At 38.3% G+C, this 19,333-nt stretch overlaps 1 protein-coding gene across 1 annotated transcript; it reads right to left on the bottom strand.

Annotated features, from left to right (window-relative positions):
• Window positions 1–8,408: 8,408 nt before the first annotated feature.
• Window positions 8,409–19,026, bottom strand: LOC127648604 (coatomer subunit beta'-like). The gene is given in 23 exon segments (XM_052133274.1): window positions 8,409–8,885; window positions 9,122–9,301; window positions 9,460–9,534; window positions 9,856–10,039; window positions 10,865–10,957; window positions 11,154–11,368; window positions 11,670–11,780; window positions 12,421–12,628; window positions 12,762–12,892; window positions 13,028–13,171; window positions 13,311–13,417; window positions 13,754–13,842; window positions 13,963–14,073; window positions 14,234–14,433; window positions 15,301–15,375; window positions 15,377–15,444; window positions 15,610–15,709; window positions 15,818–15,964; window positions 16,228–16,376; window positions 17,309–17,435; window positions 17,552–17,638; window positions 17,877–18,014; window positions 18,711–19,026. Coding segments are annotated over 23 exon segments (2,838 nt in total). The 5' UTR covers window positions 18,714–19,026; the 3' UTR covers window positions 8,409–8,789.
• Between the last annotated feature and the right edge of the window lie 307 nt (window positions 19,027–19,333).

Here is a 19,333-nt window from a genome sequence, read left to right on the forward strand (position 1 = left end):
CATTCCATCTGATAAGTCGGGATCCATTGGCTTCTGTAACTATTAATTTTATCATGGATGGACTGATGCTTGAAACATGGCACTAATCAAATGTTTGGTATTTAGATAGCAACCCTGCTGGTCTCCTAGCATTGTGTGTTTATTTGATTTTTAAAGGGCTTTGGGCACTTTCAGATGGTCAGGCTGGGAGACCAGCTGGCATTCCAGCTAAACCATATGAACACCAGCTTGGCAAGGCTGGGATACCATCTTAAACCTGCTAAGCCCAATTTATACAAGTAAGGACCAGCAAACCATCTTAGGCTGAACTTTTATTTCAGCAGGGAAGCTACTGATTGCAATATTTTTCTACTTAGTACTATTTTGTCATAAAAATACCACTAAACAAATCAACAATCTTGAATTAACTAAATTACATTGCCTTTTAAATAACTAGACTCTAAAATGAATACCAGGACCACAGCAGATACCTTAGTCCCAGTAATCGTTTTAAGATAATGCAAAAACTGCTCACTGACAATGTGGTTCACTTACCATTTCACCTTCTGCATTCTCCACACAGAATGGTTTGAAATTGCTCCCATCTGACGATTCACCCATAGAGGCAACGTTAGATGTACCTAAATTATAAAGAAGCACAGAACACTGTGTCTCCCTAAAACAAACAGGACATTCCAGGGACTTGTTGAACTCCCAGTAGCTTTGCAGACAGCTTTTGCACAAACTGTGGCAACATCTTAGAACAACAGAGTCTTTTAAAAAAGAAGTGCAGAGATAGCAGACCAGATCTGCCACAGGAAAGGGTGAACTGGCAGCCATATTGTCACAGCTCTCAACAGGGTGAACAATTACATGATGCATGGGGATAACAGATTGTCAACCATGATTTAGCTTCAGACACTCTACTTTATATACTGTAGTTTATCAAGAAGTTCATAAGGTTTGTCACAACTGACAGCCTAAGCTTTTCTGTGATCTTACCAGAAACCATGCTACTTCTGTTTTCTTCCTCTATTTAACTTCCCTGTGAATTGATTGAAAATGGATAGTGATTTCTCATGAGGAGCACTGGCGCCATCTAATGGACAGGATGATGCCCACAGCTTCATGAAACACTACAGTGAAACCAAAAAGGTAGAACTGAATTTAGCTCAATTATCATACTTGTTTGATATTTTGGCTTATTGAGAAACATAACATTAAAGCTGATATTTTTAACCAAAATACTTTAACAAACATATTTGGGGATCGGGGCTGCATAGTGGCTCAGTGGGTAGCAATGTTGCCTCAGAGCAAGAAGAGCCCTGTTTGAGTCCTGGCTCACACAGGGCCTGTCTTTGTGGAGTTTCCATGTTCTGCCCGTGTTCATCCAGGTGCAGTTTCCCCCCCATTGTCCAAAAAACATGCAGGTAAATTGAACTGGAAACTCTGAATTGCCTGTTGTTGAGAGTGAGAATATGTATGTCTGTGTGTGTTAGCCCTTGTGATGGACTGGCCACCTGTCCAAGGTGTTTCCCTGCCTTTCGCCTGAGACAGCTATGTTAGGCACCAGCCCTACATATGACAAGAGCCTATAGAGGATGGATTTTAGGATGTGGAAAAATGTTCCAATAACAGCAGGAAAAATAATATTACAGATCATAATGGTGCTTGAAAATAATTTTCTCTTTAGTAAAGACAAAAATGCTTGAAGAAATTGTATGAAATTGTGCCAGAATAACAACATAGATAAGAACTGAGGGAAAAGATTGATGTTCCTTTGCTCTATAACCATGGTTTTCAAACTGGGGGGCAGGCCTCCCAAGTGGGAGACAATAGCATTTCAGCGGATAATGATAAATAAATTCACAGAGTAAAATCAAAAGATCAATCTATACAATACAAAATTAGATTTTTCCACAAAAACATTCTACAAAATAAAAATGTGGAATGTTCTTTTTAGAAGAATATCTCAGCTCCGTAGGTTCATACAATGCATGTGAAGATATTTGAAGGTCCAAAAAGCACATAAAGCAGTATAAAAGTAATTCATACTTTTCTGCATATCGCGGCACCATTTTGTGGTCCATTCTGCATAACATGGCGGCTCATTTTAGCTTATCGCGGCCGACCCACCGGCCCGCTCAGTTCTCCCGATGGCCAGTCCGCACCTGATCGGCCGTAAAGTGCGTCAGCCCACCGGTATGCCAGATTACCAGTCCAGCCCTGGTGTATAATGCATTGCCGAATAAGTCTGTCAGACTGGATTTAAGGTCACTGATAAGCACTGATGGATTGTTCCAATGCCTGAAATATGAATTTTATAATATAACACTAGAGGACAATACCTGATAAAACTTCAAATAAGCAGCCATTTACTGTTTGTAGTGGAAGAAAAAGTTTTTGACATTTAGCATAGTTGTCGTATTTATTATTTGCTTGGCTATTGTTCAGACCTATACATTATTGAATGTATATAAAACAAAAAATGACAATTTTAATATTCAAGGGGAGGCTTACTGTTTTAAGAGTTTGAAAACCCCTGCTCTGTAACATCTATAACAGCAGTGTGTATAATCTGTGTACTGTATATTGTAGAAAATTATAAAAATATTTGATGGCGAGTTACATTTTATAATATGCTTATATTAAATCTGTACAGAATCATTTTGAGGGAAAATATCTCATGGTTAAACATTATCATAATTGCTACACACTGTGAGATTTAATATCATTTTAAGTGGACATGCACAAATTTTAGTTGACCTGTAGAGTAAGTAGTTAATAAATGTAATAGGACAGCATTAACTAATTTCTATTCAAAGAGCACCTACTTTAAAGCTACTTTTTTTTTGTTAGAAATGAATACAATTTCATTAATGAGCAAGTACACTAACAATCTGTCTTCCGAACCATGTTTTTGCCTTACCCGATTCACTATGATAAGCCTAGAATAATTATTTATATTTTAGAACTGTCTGGACGGATTTGGCAGGAAATTGCATTTTTACGTCATGTCCATAAAGAAAAGAAGATCCAGCTATTACAGTGCATGTTTATGAGCGGTGATATGTGTGGTAGTAATTTGAAGCTGAACGCTTGTAGCCACAACAAATGAACGACATTGGCCATGGGTCATTAGGAAATATAAAGAACACACAACAGGCACATGGTCTGGTAACACAACTGTCTACTTTACTCATCTTCTCTTATTCAGGTGGTCAGGTATAGGGGTGCCATCTACAGGTAAGAGACACTATACATCACATCTTCCTTTGAATGTTTGTAGTTCAACTCAAATGTCTATATATAAGACTCTCAGATAAACACAAAATCTCAGATATTACTTTGCCTAACTTAAAGTCCTTCAAGAAGAACAATGCTTGGGTGGTCTAATCGCTCTAAAAGAGCATGTCATCTTCACAGTTTTTCTGTAAAATCTTTGGGTGACGAAACTACTTTTACTGGAGATGCAACAGGTGTCTGCACTTGTTTTGCATGCACATCGGAAACGCAGTCAGTTATATGTGGATCCATTGGGTCCTGAATGTGTGATGCCAGGAAACTCATCTCTCTGGTCTTAAGCAGGTGTCTCTGATTTCTCCTGTAAACTCCACCATTTGTTGTTCGTATCAGGTAAGATCTTGTCTTGTCATAACTTTTCATCACTACTGCAGGTTACCATGTGTTCTCAACTTATTCCTCCTCACTTAAAGTAGTTAGGTCTCTTTTTCCACAAACTTAGTAATATTTTTACTTCCACTGTCTGTCTTTTAGACCTTTCCGAACATCCATGAGGAGTTGCAGTTTTAACAACTGACCCGTGGTTGCAGCTTAGCTTTCAGTCTTTGACACACGAGGAGCTGTGCTGGGGACAATTTCACTCCTCCCAGTGGTGTTTCTGTATTCAAGAAGAGCAATGTAAGGATCTCCTTGACTTTCTTGCACTCTCTTCAGCAGGTTTTTAATAGTCTGTACTGCTCTTTCACTCTGTCCATTTACTTGAGGGTATCTTGGACTTGAAGTTGAATGCTTGAACTCCCAGCTGTCTCTAAATTTACGAAAGTGAGTGCTCGCAAACTGTGGGCCATTATCTGAGAAGACTTCATCAGGAATCCCGTGTCTTGCAAACATAGACTAACTAAGTAGTTATCATGTGTTGACTTGTTGCCTGTGTCAAATTTGCGATTTCAGGGAGCTCTGAGAAATAATCAACACAGAGCAAGTAATCTGCTTGATTGAAGTGAAAGAGTTCAACTCCTTCCCTTGCCCACGATTGAAGTGAAAGAGGTTAACTCCTACCCTTACCCACGCTCTGTCTGGTATGTCATGGCTGACAAGAGGTTCTTTAGTGTTATTTCTTTTGAAAGTATTGCACACAGAACACTTTAACACCATGTCTTAAATTTGTTTTCTCGTGCCAAAACAAGACATCTCTTGCCCTCACTTTGCACTTGACAACTTCCAGATGGCTTTCATGGTTCCTCTCCAACATTTCTGCTTGCAGGCTTAGTGGAGCTACAAGTCTTGTGTTTCTGAACAGTAGTCATTCTGAGCAGGTAATTTCTTCTCTGAATGTCCAGTATTTTCTTATTGCAGCTGGAACATTTCTTATCAATGTTGGCCAACCAGTCAGAAACTACACTCATAACCATCTGCAGCTCTTCGTCTACTGCTTTATCTTTTTTTGAAGGTATTCAGTTTCTCTTCAGTGACTGGAAGGTAAGCTGACAGTAAATGCACTTCAAAGTCATTGTCCATTAATTGTTCTGTTTCTTCCCCCAGGTAGGCTCTACTAAGTGTATCACCTATTTTTAAACCTTTACCTGGTTTGTAGGTTACAAGCAGGTCATAAGGCAGAAGTTTCATCAACATCCGCTGATGTCGCTTTTTAAAGCTTTTTGAACACTGTCTCTAGTGGCTTGTGATCGGATTCAACTTTTACTGGTTTGCCGTAGCGTTATTGACTGAATTTATCGTACCCATACACTATGGCTAATAACTCTTTTTCAATGTGTGCATACCTTTTCTGGCAGTCGGTCAGTGGTCTTGAGCCGTATGCAATCGGGTGACCTTCTTGCATAATGACAGCACCTAAACCCTCTGAACTTGCATCAACAGAGAGAGTCAATTCTTTGTTGACATCCAAAAGTTGAGAACTGGGGCACTGATTATTTGTGACTTCTGTGTTTCACAGCATTTCTGCTGTGGAGTTTCCCAGTGCCATGCTACAATACTTTTTGAGTTTCCTTGGTGGCGCACTGATTTTGCAAGGTATTGGATACCTAAAAATCGCATCAGGACAATTGTGGCTCAGGCATCTCCACAATTGCTTTGTTTTTATCTTGGTCTGGCTTCAAAACATCTCCAATCAGTCCACGTCCTATGTAATTCATTTCTTACATTCTGACCTTGCATTTGTCTCAGTTTAATTTCAGATTTATGCTCCTGACTCACTCCAGTATGACTCAGTATGTCATCTATTATGTTCACTAATCCCTCTAGGTCCTTGAGTCTCTGAGCAATGCAGTTCTGGAAGACGTCTGGGTGCCAAAGAAAGACCAAAGGGAAGCCTCTTAAAATGGTACCTACCGAATGATGTATTAAATGTACAAAGCTTGGAACTTTCTTCATCAATATGTGCCAAAACCCATGGTTAGCATCCAGCACTGAGAAAACCTTTGTATTTGGCATTCCACTCACCACCACTTCAACTGTCCTCAGTGGGTAGATTTATCTCTTTATTGCTTTGTTTAAATCTTGTGGATCAATGCAGATTCGTAGTTTGTTTTGCTTCACTATAGTTACCGTACTATTGACCCAGTCAGTGGGTTCTGTCTGCTTCTCAATAACTCCAAGGCTCTCCATTCAGTTGATTTCTGTTTTTATTTTGCCTTTTAGTGCAATCGGCACTTTTCATGGTGGATGAATCACAGGACACACAGTTGGATCTATTTTGATATGGTGTACCCTGATCCTCACCCCAAGCCATTAAACACATCATCAAACTTTTTCAGGAGCTCTGAACTTATTCACAATCCACCTTGTAGATTCTGAGACCAGTCCTAATTATGTGCAGGCTGATCTTCCCAGAATGGCAGGTGAGTCACTCTCTATGATCTGGAAATCTAGCTCAGCTTTATTGTCTTCGTACTGGATCATGAGCTTTGCTTTACCCTTTGGTTCCATCTTGTGACCAGAATACGTAACTAACGTGCAGGTTGTTTTGTGCATTGACATGGTTTTCCCTGCAACACCTCTGAAGTCTTTGTAGGAAAGTACATTGCATTCCGCTCTGGTATCTAGTTTAAAAGTGTTCTATTGTTTACTTGAATTATTTCAGTCCACTTGTCTCTTTCCACTTCTGTGGCAGTAGCTAATGTGTCTATCTGGAATGCATTTTTCTGTCCACTCTACGTTTCTTCAAAGGTGCCTATGAACATATCAATGTTTTCCTCTTGTTCATTAACTTTTCTCTCGGTTAACATTGTCCTGTCTTTCTGCTTTTGCACATCTGACCGAAGTGATTTTTTCTGTTTTTCTGACACAATTTGCATATTTGGCAATAGGCTGGACACTTTCTAGGCTCATGCCTGTATCCACATCTAGTACATTCGCTTTCCTTCTTTGACCATGAGTTCGCAGCAGCACCACTTTCACGTGGCTTCTTTGTTTACTGTCACTTCTGCTTCATCATGAAGAGCTTTCTGTGCTTTTTTTTTTTCACAAATGTTCATGTCTTTGCTTAAGACTAGGTCAGGTTCTCTTAAGAGTCTAGCTCTGATTTGATCATTGTTCAGGCCACAAACAATGCAATCTCAAATCTGTTATCTTTGCAAACTCACATTCTTTGGACTTATAATTCAAGTCAGTCACATAGGCATTGATCCAGTTGGTCCATAGTTGGTCCCTGTGCTCTAGTATAGAACATGTGTCGTAGATATGTTATATTCTTCTGTGGTTCACAATATTATCAACTTCCTTCTCATCAAAATCCTTTGAATTATATACCTAGTGCTTCATCACCAGCTAGAAGAAATGTAGCTCACTTCCCCTTTTGGAAATTCCACTAGCTTTGAGGTATAGATCGAACTTTTGAATCCAAGCCCGCCAATTCTCTGCAATGTTTCCTTCGAAACTCAATCTGTATGGAGGCTTCATTTGATCCAGTCTTCTTCTGACACTATGTAATATTTCCTTCTTTGTTTTGCTGTATTTCTTACACCTTTAGGAAATACATACGGCGGTTGTGGCTCAGGTGGTCGGCCTCTAACCGCAGGGTTGAAGGTTTGATTCCCGGCCCACATGACTCCACATGCCGAAGTGTCCTTGGGCAAGACTCTGAACCCCAAGGTCAAATATTTAGCAGTGCGTAAATTGTGACTTGGTGCCCACAACTAGGTTAAGTTGTAATTTGCGTATAGCTGGTGCAACCGGCCCCATGTGATCCGGTACTGGGGCGCCACCTACAGGTAAGAACCACTATCCATCAAGAAGCTTTCTTAGTGCAGTAGTTCGTTAGATAGCGTTACTCTAATGGGGCATTTTATTATGAATTGTGATACTGCAGTGCATTCACTTTCATTTTCGAGGAAAATTGGACTTTGTGCAGGTAACAATGCCAATCTCTAAACCAGTTACTACCTTGGTCTATTTGCCTGCTAGCTAAATTATAATACTTTCTACAGTTTTTATCTGATATGACTAGCAATTGTTATGTTTAATATCATCATTACCTAACTTTTGTAATGCTATTTATTTCAAAACAACTGTTTTCAATAGGTGAAAACAACAGCAGAAGATATGCTACTTGCTCATAAGACATATTTTTGGATATCCATCTTTTTCTTCCTTTATTCAATAATTTTTTGAAGGGAGGGGGCGAGTTTAGTTGTTGTTCTTGACATTTGCTCTAAGATGATCACCTGTAACCATGGTTACTCCTCAAACAATCAGATTCATCCATGTAGAAGCCCAACTCACCTAGTTTCCAAAACAATGTTCCTCCACAAGTAACCTACAGTTTTATGCTTCAACCTCTAGAGGGCAAAACGTTACATTGTGTAGCTTTAAGTCACATATCACTAAAATGTAACTTGTTATTCACTATTATTGTATCAAGTTTTAATTTAATTCTAAATATCACTTAAAATGAATTTTATTTTGTCATTTTACATGTAGGTCGAAATAAGATTGGTGGATTTATTATATAATTTATTTTTAAATGCAGTCTGAAGAATTATCGCAGTGTATTATTAGTATTTGATTAGGCATGATACTTAAGATAATCCAGATGCCCATTCATTTTAAATAAAACAATACCCAAATGTATGTATGAGTGCCTCTTTTTTAATTTGCATCCTCAGTTGGAAAATGGGAGGAAGCTTATGGTTGGTTACTATAAGAATCTATATATGTAATAGAATATATAAAAACAAAGAAACATTTTTTTTCTGATGGTGGAATCAATGCAAGAAGGCCTGTGGTAATGAGAAAAGTTTAAACAGTATTATGATCTTTATTATGAATAAAGACACTGATTTATCATGAGAGAACACATGAGAATCAATGTGCATGTTGGTGTAAGGGTAAAATATATACTGTAGTTCCAGAATGAAGTACAAAAAAATCAGAATCAATAATATATTTCTTCTTTTTCCATTTGTGGTATGTCCCAAAAGACGTATACATATACAGCCCGATCCACCCTAGCCTTCAGCTCTGCAGAACTAACATAGGTACAAATAAAAAAAAAGAAAAAAAAAAGTGTTTGGTCGCTTAAATAAATTCAATGCTTCAGTGCTGGGGGTTTAGTCGTCTAAGAAGTCATCATCCAGATTAACGTCTGTGGTATCGATGTCATCCAGCTCCATGTTATCCAAATCATCCTCAAGTTCATCAATAATCTGAAGATAAATCATAAACATTATCAGACTATTCCAGAGGCATAAAATAAAACCAAGATAGAATTAGTAGTTTATGTCTTTAAAATGCTTATAAGTAGGAAACTACTTTGTAGAACTTCAATTAAATGTAATATTAGATGATCGCCTGGCATACTAAACACTTTTACATAATTACTAGTTTGCTATAACTTCAAGTCACTCAATAATAGGGTGTCTTTAGGTACAAGTCTGACTACCTTCTGTTCTGCTGCTGAAACCTTGGAAGGCTCTTCTTCTGTCTTCTCCTCAACCTTCTGAGCAGGCTGGGATTCTGCAGGACAGGAAGAGACAGCTGCAACCTCTGGAGCTGAGACAGCTGCAACAACCGGAGCTAAAATACCCACATCTGCTGGGGCTTCCTCTGTGTCCTTCACCTGCTGAAAATACCCATGTGCAATTGTTAGTTTATTTACAAAAGGTATATATGAGATCTATTGGTAAGTTTTGGAGCATTTCCTTTGCCAAGGAATTAAGGGTTGTAGTGTGCACAAATATTGATGTTCCCTTAAACAGAATGAGTGTGTTTAAGACTTACTAGTGTGGGAGTGGGGATGATGCCTTTGGGTACATAACCACTGGCTTCCTCCAGCACGTTCCTTTCTTCATTGGGCTGCAGAAAGAGAATAGACACACATAGGATTGAACACAAGGGTAATTTCACAAAATGTATGTTTTATCTTCTTTCATAGGAATCTCATCAAATGAAAATAAAAATTACAATAATAATAAATGAAATTAAAATAAAGTAATGTTTAAAATTATAGGCCAGCATTAATGAATCCAAGCAATGAAATCCAGCACTAATTGGCACTCATCTTTATTTAGTTTTGACATTGCATTCATAAGATATAAGCCAATTAATTTTTCAACCTATATCTGTAAAAATCTGCTTGGAAGAAAACAGGAAAACATCAAAGAGCTGCTTTCTAACCGTGATCAATGGGTAGTCAGAGGCAGGTCTGGTTTGGCCGAGACAGGTCTCTCTAAGGTACTGCTCTGCCACAAAGGCCTCTTTAAGGCCAGGGAACAGGTTCTCATACTCTGTGGGGTCTGCCAGAGACTCGGCTGCTTTCTGATTTACTCTGGACAAGCTCTCTCTCCACAGCTTAACCACCCTGTTATCCAACATATAGAATTATTGTATTGTAAAAGATTTCACTCAAGTGAGTGAAATTGTGCAAAACAAGCTATTTTGAACAAACACCTTGTTCTGCTTACTGGGCAGTATACTCAAATTAAAATTAACTAAATATACACTCACTGAGCACTTTATTAAGAACACTATTGTCCTAATAATGTGCCTGATGTGGTCTTCTGCAGTTTTAGCCCATTCACCTCAAGGTTCGACGTGTTGTGCATTCTGAGATGCTATTCTGTTCACTACAATTGTACCGAGTGGATATCTGAGTTACCATATCCTTTCTATCAGCTTGAACCAGTCTGGCCATTCTCTGCTGACAGCTCTCATCAACAAGGCATTTCCATCCTTAGAACTGCCACTCACTGGATTTTTTTTTTTGTTTTTTTGCACCATTAAGAGAAACCTCTAGAGACTGTGTGAAAAGCCCAGGAGATCAGTAGTTACAGAAATACTCAAACCAGCCCGTCTGGCACCAACAATCATGACATGGTTGAAATCACTGAGATCACATATTTTCCCCATTCAGATGGTTGATGTGAACATTAACTGAAGCTCATGACCCATTTCCACCTGATTTTATGCACTGCACTACTGCCACATGATTAGTTGATTAGATAATTGCATGAATTAGTAGGTGTACAGGTGTTCCTAATAAAGTTCTCAGTGAGTGTAAATACAGAATACTTTTTTCCTATATTGTGAACATACAGTGTCACTTTCCTTCCCTTGACTCTACTGTAAGTTGTTCCTTAACAAAACCCCTCATTAGAGTTGTGACAAAACCAATATGAACACAGACCTAGATACTTGGCTGGGCAGATATGTGCGGGCAAGAAAGGCTGCTTCTGGTAGACGATTGGTACTGATTAGAAGTTCCAAACATTTGTCCAGTCTGGCGAGAAAAACAAATTATAAAAAATACATTATTTAAAAAAAATCAAAAAAATGGCGGTGACTTATTATGACAACCCTTATTAATGGTGCACAAAGTAACAGCAGACTTAAAAATATAACAGAATCTACAAAATAAAAATGTGTAGTCAACATATTTAAATGGCAAATGTCTTTATCTCCTTGCTGACACTCACTTTCCCTGCAGGAAGTAGGTCATGAAGGCGACATTGTTTTTGCCATCACGCTCCGCCCCCTCTGCAAGCTTGGCAACCATAGAAGCGTTGCCAGATGCAGTGGCCAGCAGAAGCAGTCCTCCGTAGTCCTGCGCATGATGAAGGCACTCCTGTGCCAAGCCAAATTGACACTTGCTGATGGCCAACTCTGCCAACTGCTTCCATTTCTGTTCTGACTGTAGAAGGAAAGCAGTAATACAAACTTTCACTTAGAGCTGCCATGCAGAATCTTGTACGCTACTTTTGCTAAAATGTAATACTAAATCAAGTGTTTAGATTATTTATATAACGCTTTATGCCAAAAATTGTAAGAATAAAAAAAAAATCAATTAGCCAATGATATGCCGTTGTGTAATATTTAGTGCCATAAGCATTGACAATCGAGTCTTAAGTAGGTAAGTGTCTGGCTACCACTAGGGGACGCTGATATGACAATCAATAATGTTTATTCATCTTTATCATTTGTTTGTAACAAACCTCAGCTTCTACTGCAAGCTGGTAGGCAATCTTCAGCTCTCCTAACTGTAGCGCCAGCTCAAACCTGTGCTCTGGATCAGTGGACACGGCCAGAGCCTGTTGCTTGAACCCCTGGAGACACATAGATATAGATTTTTGGGATATCAGTGTTTCATTTCAGTTTTATTCATGAATATTTAAAATGTCATGACTTTTTGATAGTTTATGGTGCTGCTGTGCTTAAGTGAACAGTTTATTATATTCAGATACAATGTGTTAGATGTACATTATGTGTATACCCTGAAATTTTGTTTTTATAATGTTATTTATTGTTCATTCTCTTCCATTTGAGTTTCATATACGGCTATATTCAAGGGGCTGTGCGATGTTAGCCAATCATAACAGTGGGCAACTGGGTGTTTACGCAGAAGTTTAAAGATGGTGCTTAGGCCAAAACAGAGCGTTTCAGACAGAGGGCCAGAGACTGGGTTGAAAATTGTCATATATTACTAAATTATGACTGTTTTGTTGCAAAACAACTTTACTAGAATTATCAGTGGACCTCAGGGATGATAATTAAATTATAAGAAAAAAAAATTATGTATGTCATGACCCCTTTAAGGGTGAAGCTGGTTTACTGGTCTGTTTGCTAAGAGTAGGGATGCAATTTATCACCAGATGTGTAGTATTTTAACACTTGATCTAAAGAAAAATATTGGCAATACTTTACAGAGACTGTTAGAGGATTGTGGAGAAACATTTGAAGTCTAACCTGTTTTTCCAGGAAGTGGGCAACTCTGGTCCTCTGTTCTTTTGGGATAGTGGGCAACACTTTATCTGCCATGCCGAAGTCTCTGCGCATGACAGCTGTTTGGTACTCCAGCACAGACACCAGAAGAGAGTAACTGACAATATTCAGCTCCTTATCACCCAAGTAAAGACGATCGTCTTTGGGAATGTATCCCAGAAGGTACATGGTTCTGAGAGCAAAAAGTCACTGTTAGGCTAAATCAAAATTCGAGATGGCTCACGTTCTATCTTTATGTAAGATATTGATATCTCAAAAATACTTGAAACAGTTTTAAATTAATTTTAGATGAACACTGAATGCACCGGTCAAGATGAGCAATAGTGACAATCTCTCCTCCAACAAAGTAGTTGAGTCGGTTGACTGAGCTGGTGTATATGAAACAATCTCCAACCCACAGACCTGTCTTTACCACCTCTTGAATCTCTCCCAGGACCTACACACACACACAAACAAAGACCATTAGGAGCTTAGACCATTCCTCAACAATTAGTTTCCAATTCTAACACATTTTGCAAAGAACTGGATTGAATACTGCCTTTGTGTGTGCCTTTGAATCCAATATGATTACCTCAAGAGCATCTTCAATGCCATCTTCAGTAACTCCCTCATTAGTCTCCTGTGATGCAGCCACTTTCTCTGACATATAGCGCAGGATGAAAAAAGACTCCTCTGTGGCAATGCACACCAGCTCTCCAGAGTCTGACCAAAAAATCTGTTTAGAATAAATCAGTTTAGATGTAATGAGTGGAAGACAAATAAGCAAGTACAGAAATAGCATTGACATACTAAGTAGCAAGTATATACAAAGTATTATAGTAAAGTGTATTGGAGCAGCGGGCAGCAGAACTCACATGTTTGGGCTGGATCTCAATGCGACGAATCAGCTCTGTATTCTCCCAGTCATAGAAAGCCAAACCATTAACTGATCGGACACCAAGCAGAAAACCACCATAGATACCTGGAAACACAAAACCATTCAATTAATGTTTACAAAAACCACTGACAGCAGCACACAAATTTGAAAGTAATTTTCCATAAAACCAGTATGAAATGGAATTAAATAAATGTTTCCATACAATATATGTTATGCACATTTTCAGTGAACATTTCAAATCTGGATGACCTACTGTAAGCATTTTCATACTGGCCCTTGCAAGGGGATAATCATATTTGAGGGGGGTCCTTGGCATTCTAAAGTTTGAAAAACCCTGACCTACCATATTTGCATAAAAAATTGCAGTCTAACACTAGAGCCAAGTTTGACTATTATTACCCACACTGCAAAATAATTTACCTTCTGCTCCAAAGTCTGGCTTAAAAGACTTTTTCTCCTTGAAGTTTTTGAAGATCTTCACCACACTGCTGCTTTCCCGAATTGCATACCTTTGATTAAAAAAAAAACCCATAAGAATATTTACCATACAAACAATACAGTCATGACATGGATCATCTGTGATCACGTACAGTGCAAATATGTCTTTGATATGCATGTTAAGGACTTACTCAGATGAGTCATGGGCCCACACAAACTCCTGTGCTGATCCAAAGCTCTTGTTCCTCAGAGCCATTGCAGTGTATATGATGTACTCTCCATCACCACAAACCACCACAAACCTGAACACAAGATTAAGGAGAATTGAGTCTTTGGACAAGAAGCACAAATTTGAAAACTATACTGTTCATATTAAATCGCATCAAAGATACAGTATATGAAATGTTGGTCAAGTTGCATGTAAACATGACTGGTGTGAGTAGATGTATGTGATTGTCTTACCTGCCATTAGGATTGTGCTGGATAGTTTGAGGGTAGATCTCACAGCTGCCCATGTCCTTCACTGCGAGTGGCAGCCTCTCTCCATCCTTAATCTCAGCATCTCCCATGGCTTTGAGGTTAGCCTGCTGAATCTCTGAATGCTTGGCCCAGATGATCTTTCCACTGGTATCCATTGACATGGCTGGTTCCTCACGACCAAGCTAAAACAATACGTTTTATCCACAATCTTTAACCATTTGTACTGCAAGCAATAATCCAACTTTAAATAAATTCCCTTACATCAGAGTATAATTTAAAAAACATTTCCTGATCTTATATTAAGTAAAATTATTTTAGACATCTCAATTTTCAAGTAATTAGCATGCAGTAATTTCACGAAGGAAACACTTGCAATACATTTATTACAGAGACAATCCCCTTGGAGTAACCTTGGGTTAAAGGAATATTTCACCCCAAAAAAATAAAACATGTCTCATCATTTACTCACCCTCATGACACACCAGATGTGTATGACTTTCTTCTGCAGAATTCGAAGCTTTTTAGAGAAATATCTCAGCTCTGATGGTCCACACAATTCAAATGAATGGTGACCAAATATTTGAAGCTCCAAAAAGCACATAATGGCAGTATAAAAGTACCCCATGTGGCTCACTGGTTTAATCCATATCTTCTGAAGCAATCTAATTGGTTTCAGATCAGAACAGACTAAAATGTAACTTATTTTTACATCTTGCCATTGCAGTCTCCAGATTAAACCGCTGGAGTCTTATTACTTTGATGCTGCCCTTGTTATTTTCAGAGCTTCAAAGATTCTCACCATTCACATGCATTATATGGACCACCTGAATTATTCTTCTAAAAATCTTTGAGTTCAGCAGAGAAATAAAAAAGTCATACACGTCTGGGATGGCATGAGGGCGAGTGACCATATTTGGGTGAACATTTCCTTTAAATGTTTTGCTCAAAGTCACAATTATCATAGCTCTCTTCTTGTGGGAATCCATCTGCAACTTTCTGACTACCAGCCTGGCAATAGCATGGAGATTCTTTTTAATAATTTAGTTTACCTTAATAATGATGCTGCCTTCGTCATAGCCCAATGCCACATTGTTGGAGCCCCGCAGTCCGGACACACACCACACTACGCTCCATACCGTAGTTTAGAGTGCTTTCAAGACGATAGGTGCTAGAATGCCAGATACGAACTGTGCCTGAATCCCAAAACAAAAACAAAAACAAAAACAAAAAAAAACAAAATCAGATCTGCATGATGCTCTTTTGGATTATTATGCATTTCATTCATTGAGATTCTGTAAACTGGCGATCATTAAGAGATCTACAATGTTATGATGATGGTTGTATGTACTGCAACTCACCATCCTCTGATCCGGTGATAATGATTGGCAGTTCTGGGTGGAAGTTTACACAGGACACATTCTGGGCATGACCCTCAAGAGTCTGTACACATGTTTTATTCTAAAGGGAGAGAGAGGTACACATACGATGAGAAATAATGGCTGCATATGAATATCAGGGGATATGGGAATATCATATGAAGCAGAAACCAACAGTAGAAACTCATACCTGATAGTCCCAAATCTTGACCTGTCTGTCATCAGCTCCTGATATGAGGTAAGGTTTATCTCCTCCACTGTAATAATCAATGCAGTTCACTCCCTTATCATGGCCCTCAAGAGTGAAGTTAGGGGAGGAGGAGCCCAGCTGCCAAACCTGAAACAACAGAGGGGCAAAGTATGATGCAAGTGCTTTCTAACTTTGTATATTTTTTGTTATTTTAGCCAGTTGTAATTTTAGAGAGAGGTGAGGACAATTATGGGGAAAAGGGGAGGAAATGGTATCTGGAAATATTGCAAGCCGGATTCAATCTTGCATCATTCAAATGAGCACCACATCTCAATATGTCTAACCTCCTGTTTTGATGTGGCATCTGGTAGGCTAATGCATGCATAACATAAATATTTGTTCAAACTTACCTTGATGGTTCTGTCCAGCGATGCACTTGCAAACTGGTTGTTGTCTTTGGGGTTGATGACAATCTGCATGACGTAGTGTGTGTGGCCCTCAAACACCTGACTGCAAGACCATTTCTTGTCCCAGTCCCACAGCTTTATCAGCATGTCATCTAAACAGAAACATTAAATGAATTAGGGATGTGCACGAGTAATCAACTACTTGTTCTACACCAGATAGTCTGGTAGTGTTTTAAAGTCAACTATCGCAAATTAATTTTCCTTTGCGCATTTGCCTGCTGTGGGCAGCGCTGAATTATACTGTACTTTCCCCTTGAAAATCTCTTCAAATCTTGCTGTTACAATTGAGTCCACTGGGGGGCACTCTGGAAGTGTGTGGTCGAGGTGTGGGATGAGAGAAGTAGATATGATGGTGTCTGTGCTTTCAAGGAAAGCCAAGCATGGCAATACTTGTATTATTTTGATTCTTATTAAATTATACTCTGGTCTTCAGCTCTTGTTGGAGTCATGCCTACCTATGGACAAGGATCTGCTTTTATGGTGGCAAGAAAATGTGAAGCAGTACGAGACCAGTATGTGCATTTAGTCTCTAAACACAGACAGAGCGCTTTTTATATAAGCCAACTTTCACCACTTGTTTTTCTGTATAAGAACATGTGAAATGATAAAAATGTGATAGACTTAATGTAGACTGAGTTTTTATATATATATATATATATATATATATATATATATATGTGAATTATCCTAATATTGTCATTTTTGGTTTCTATGGAAGCTTTTTACTGTTATTTTTACATATTTTAATGAATGCATATTGTTCATTTCAGCATAGTTTGCTGAAGTTGTCTAATTCTTGGTAATGTTGTGAATAAAACAAAATATAATGTCATACTTGTTATTTTTACTTACATTTTAACTTGCGAGTAATCAATTATTTGCTTTTTGTGGGTTAAAGTACCTGACTACAATATTTCTCGAAAATGCCTATCCCATAAATGAATGCTTTGAAAACTAAGAAAACCTGAACTTCAATCATTTTAAATGATGTGGTTATGTTTTTTAATCCTCTATCTGTACATACCACTGCTTGTGAGGATGTAGGGCTGGGTGGGGTGTACAGCAATGCAGCGAATGTAATCTGAGTGAGCCTCAAACATGTGCACTCGCTCTAGCGTGTTATAGTTGAAAGCGCGAATCTGCATGTCATCCTACAAAAAAGGGGAAAAATAAAGTAAAACATGTCACCAGTATCAAATCTATAGTACTTCATACTCTACGATTGATGTGTATTAATTAATCTATAATAGCTTTTTAATAAACTTACTGCACCGGTTATGACCCAATTTTTCCTGGCAACAAACTTGGCAGCCCTTACTGGCAGGTCACAGACTTCAAACGTCTTAACCAATGTCTATGAAAGAGCCATAAAACTCATTAATATACAAAATTCAACATCTCATCAATGTACCATTTAATATGTGCAATGTAAACTATATTTTTTATATCTGTTCCTTCCCACACCTTCTTGCACATAGTTAGTTAGTTAGTTACTATACATACAGGACTTTTCTGCAATGATGTTAGTCTGTTTCTAGTTGCTATGTCTGTCCTGAAGCTTCTAAGACCAATGACAAATTCCTTTTACTCACTTGTGTTTCGTGGTTCCACACACAGACGCTGCCATTGTACAGACTGGCCAGCATCCATGGTTCAGTTGGATGAAGGTCTACGCTTTTGACACGGTCAGATCGAGCCGTGAGCTTGCGCTTGATGTCCAGCCTGAGAGGCTAAATAAGAAGAATCAATATTACAGTTAGATGACAGCTTACATCCACCATACGCTCCTCCTACTATAATCAACTGGACAAAGAACACAATTACATATATTGCAAATACAAAAGCTGCAAAGATGAGAGAAAGCAGTGACATTCTGTATGTTCTCCCAAACCTAAACAAACCATTTTCGGGTTAAGTAGGAATGACTGTCACCTCACTAAAATAGCCTGATAAGAGTAAAAGCAACAGAGTAGCAATAACACATGCCACAAGTCAATGACAAAACTGATGATGCTTATGCACATAAGGTATACAGCACATTTTCAGAAGTGTCCATTTTTCCCCACATGTGAACAATTTTAGAGTTCAAAAACATATTCATATTATCAGCTGTTAGCAAGGAAAAGGGCAATAAATTGCTACCAAGTCACCTGCAACACAATTCAATGAAGGTTATTCGTATTCTGATTAATGTTAAGACTTTGTAAGAAAAGAGTATAAAAATTTGTACACACTAAAAAGACAAATGTATGAACAGTTCACAAGTACACAGAGAGAGAGAGAGAGAGAGAGACAATTGCCTATGTGGCCATTATAAGGGCCTTCGATGTTAACAGCACTAGCTAACGTAATTGAAAGAGTTTTCCATCAAATCTGCGACCCAATGTTAATATTAAACATAATATAGGTAGTTATGCGGCACTTACCATGTTTGCGTTTGATGATTTTGGTCTCCTTCAGCTGCAAATATTTAGATCATCCACCGAGCGCTGATGTGTTTTTTTGGCTGGAGTTTACTGCACGGCAGACAAACGTGACGTGGAACTTCCTCAAAGCCTGTGTGCTTGACGTCGGAAGCGTTGACGTGACACTCGGATGATTCGGAGAACTTCGGATAATATCGGCGTTTTAGGGATCTTACATGCAAACTAAGGAAGGATGCAATGAGTTCTTTACATCCGACCTAAAATATTTCACCTACATTGCTTGTGCAGAGAGTCTGTAGAAAACATACAACAACAAAAATATTTTAATAAAACGTTAATAAATAATACTTAAATATTAGCTTAGGTGGTTTATTCGTGTTTGTTCTTATATTGCTTACACTGTACAAAAAAATTATTGTTGCGTAAACGTAAAAAAAAATAAAAGCAACATGATGCAGTACGTTTTTTGAGTAATTTCAACAACTGTCTTAATTCTCCTCAGTAACATTGCTTTTAGTCAAAGTAAATGTGTTTGTTCTTAAAATGCAAAACTCTTGTTGATAGAACTAGCCAACTGCTAATTTCTTGTTCAGTCTACTGTGAATTTGCACTACAGTGACTTT

Source organism: Xyrauchen texanus, chromosome 9 (genome assembly GCF_025860055.1).
Source record: "Xyrauchen texanus isolate HMW12.3.18 chromosome 9, RBS_HiC_50CHRs, whole genome shotgun sequence".
NCBI classification, from domain to species: Eukaryota; Metazoa; Chordata; class Actinopteri; order Cypriniformes; family Catostomidae; genus Xyrauchen; species Xyrauchen texanus.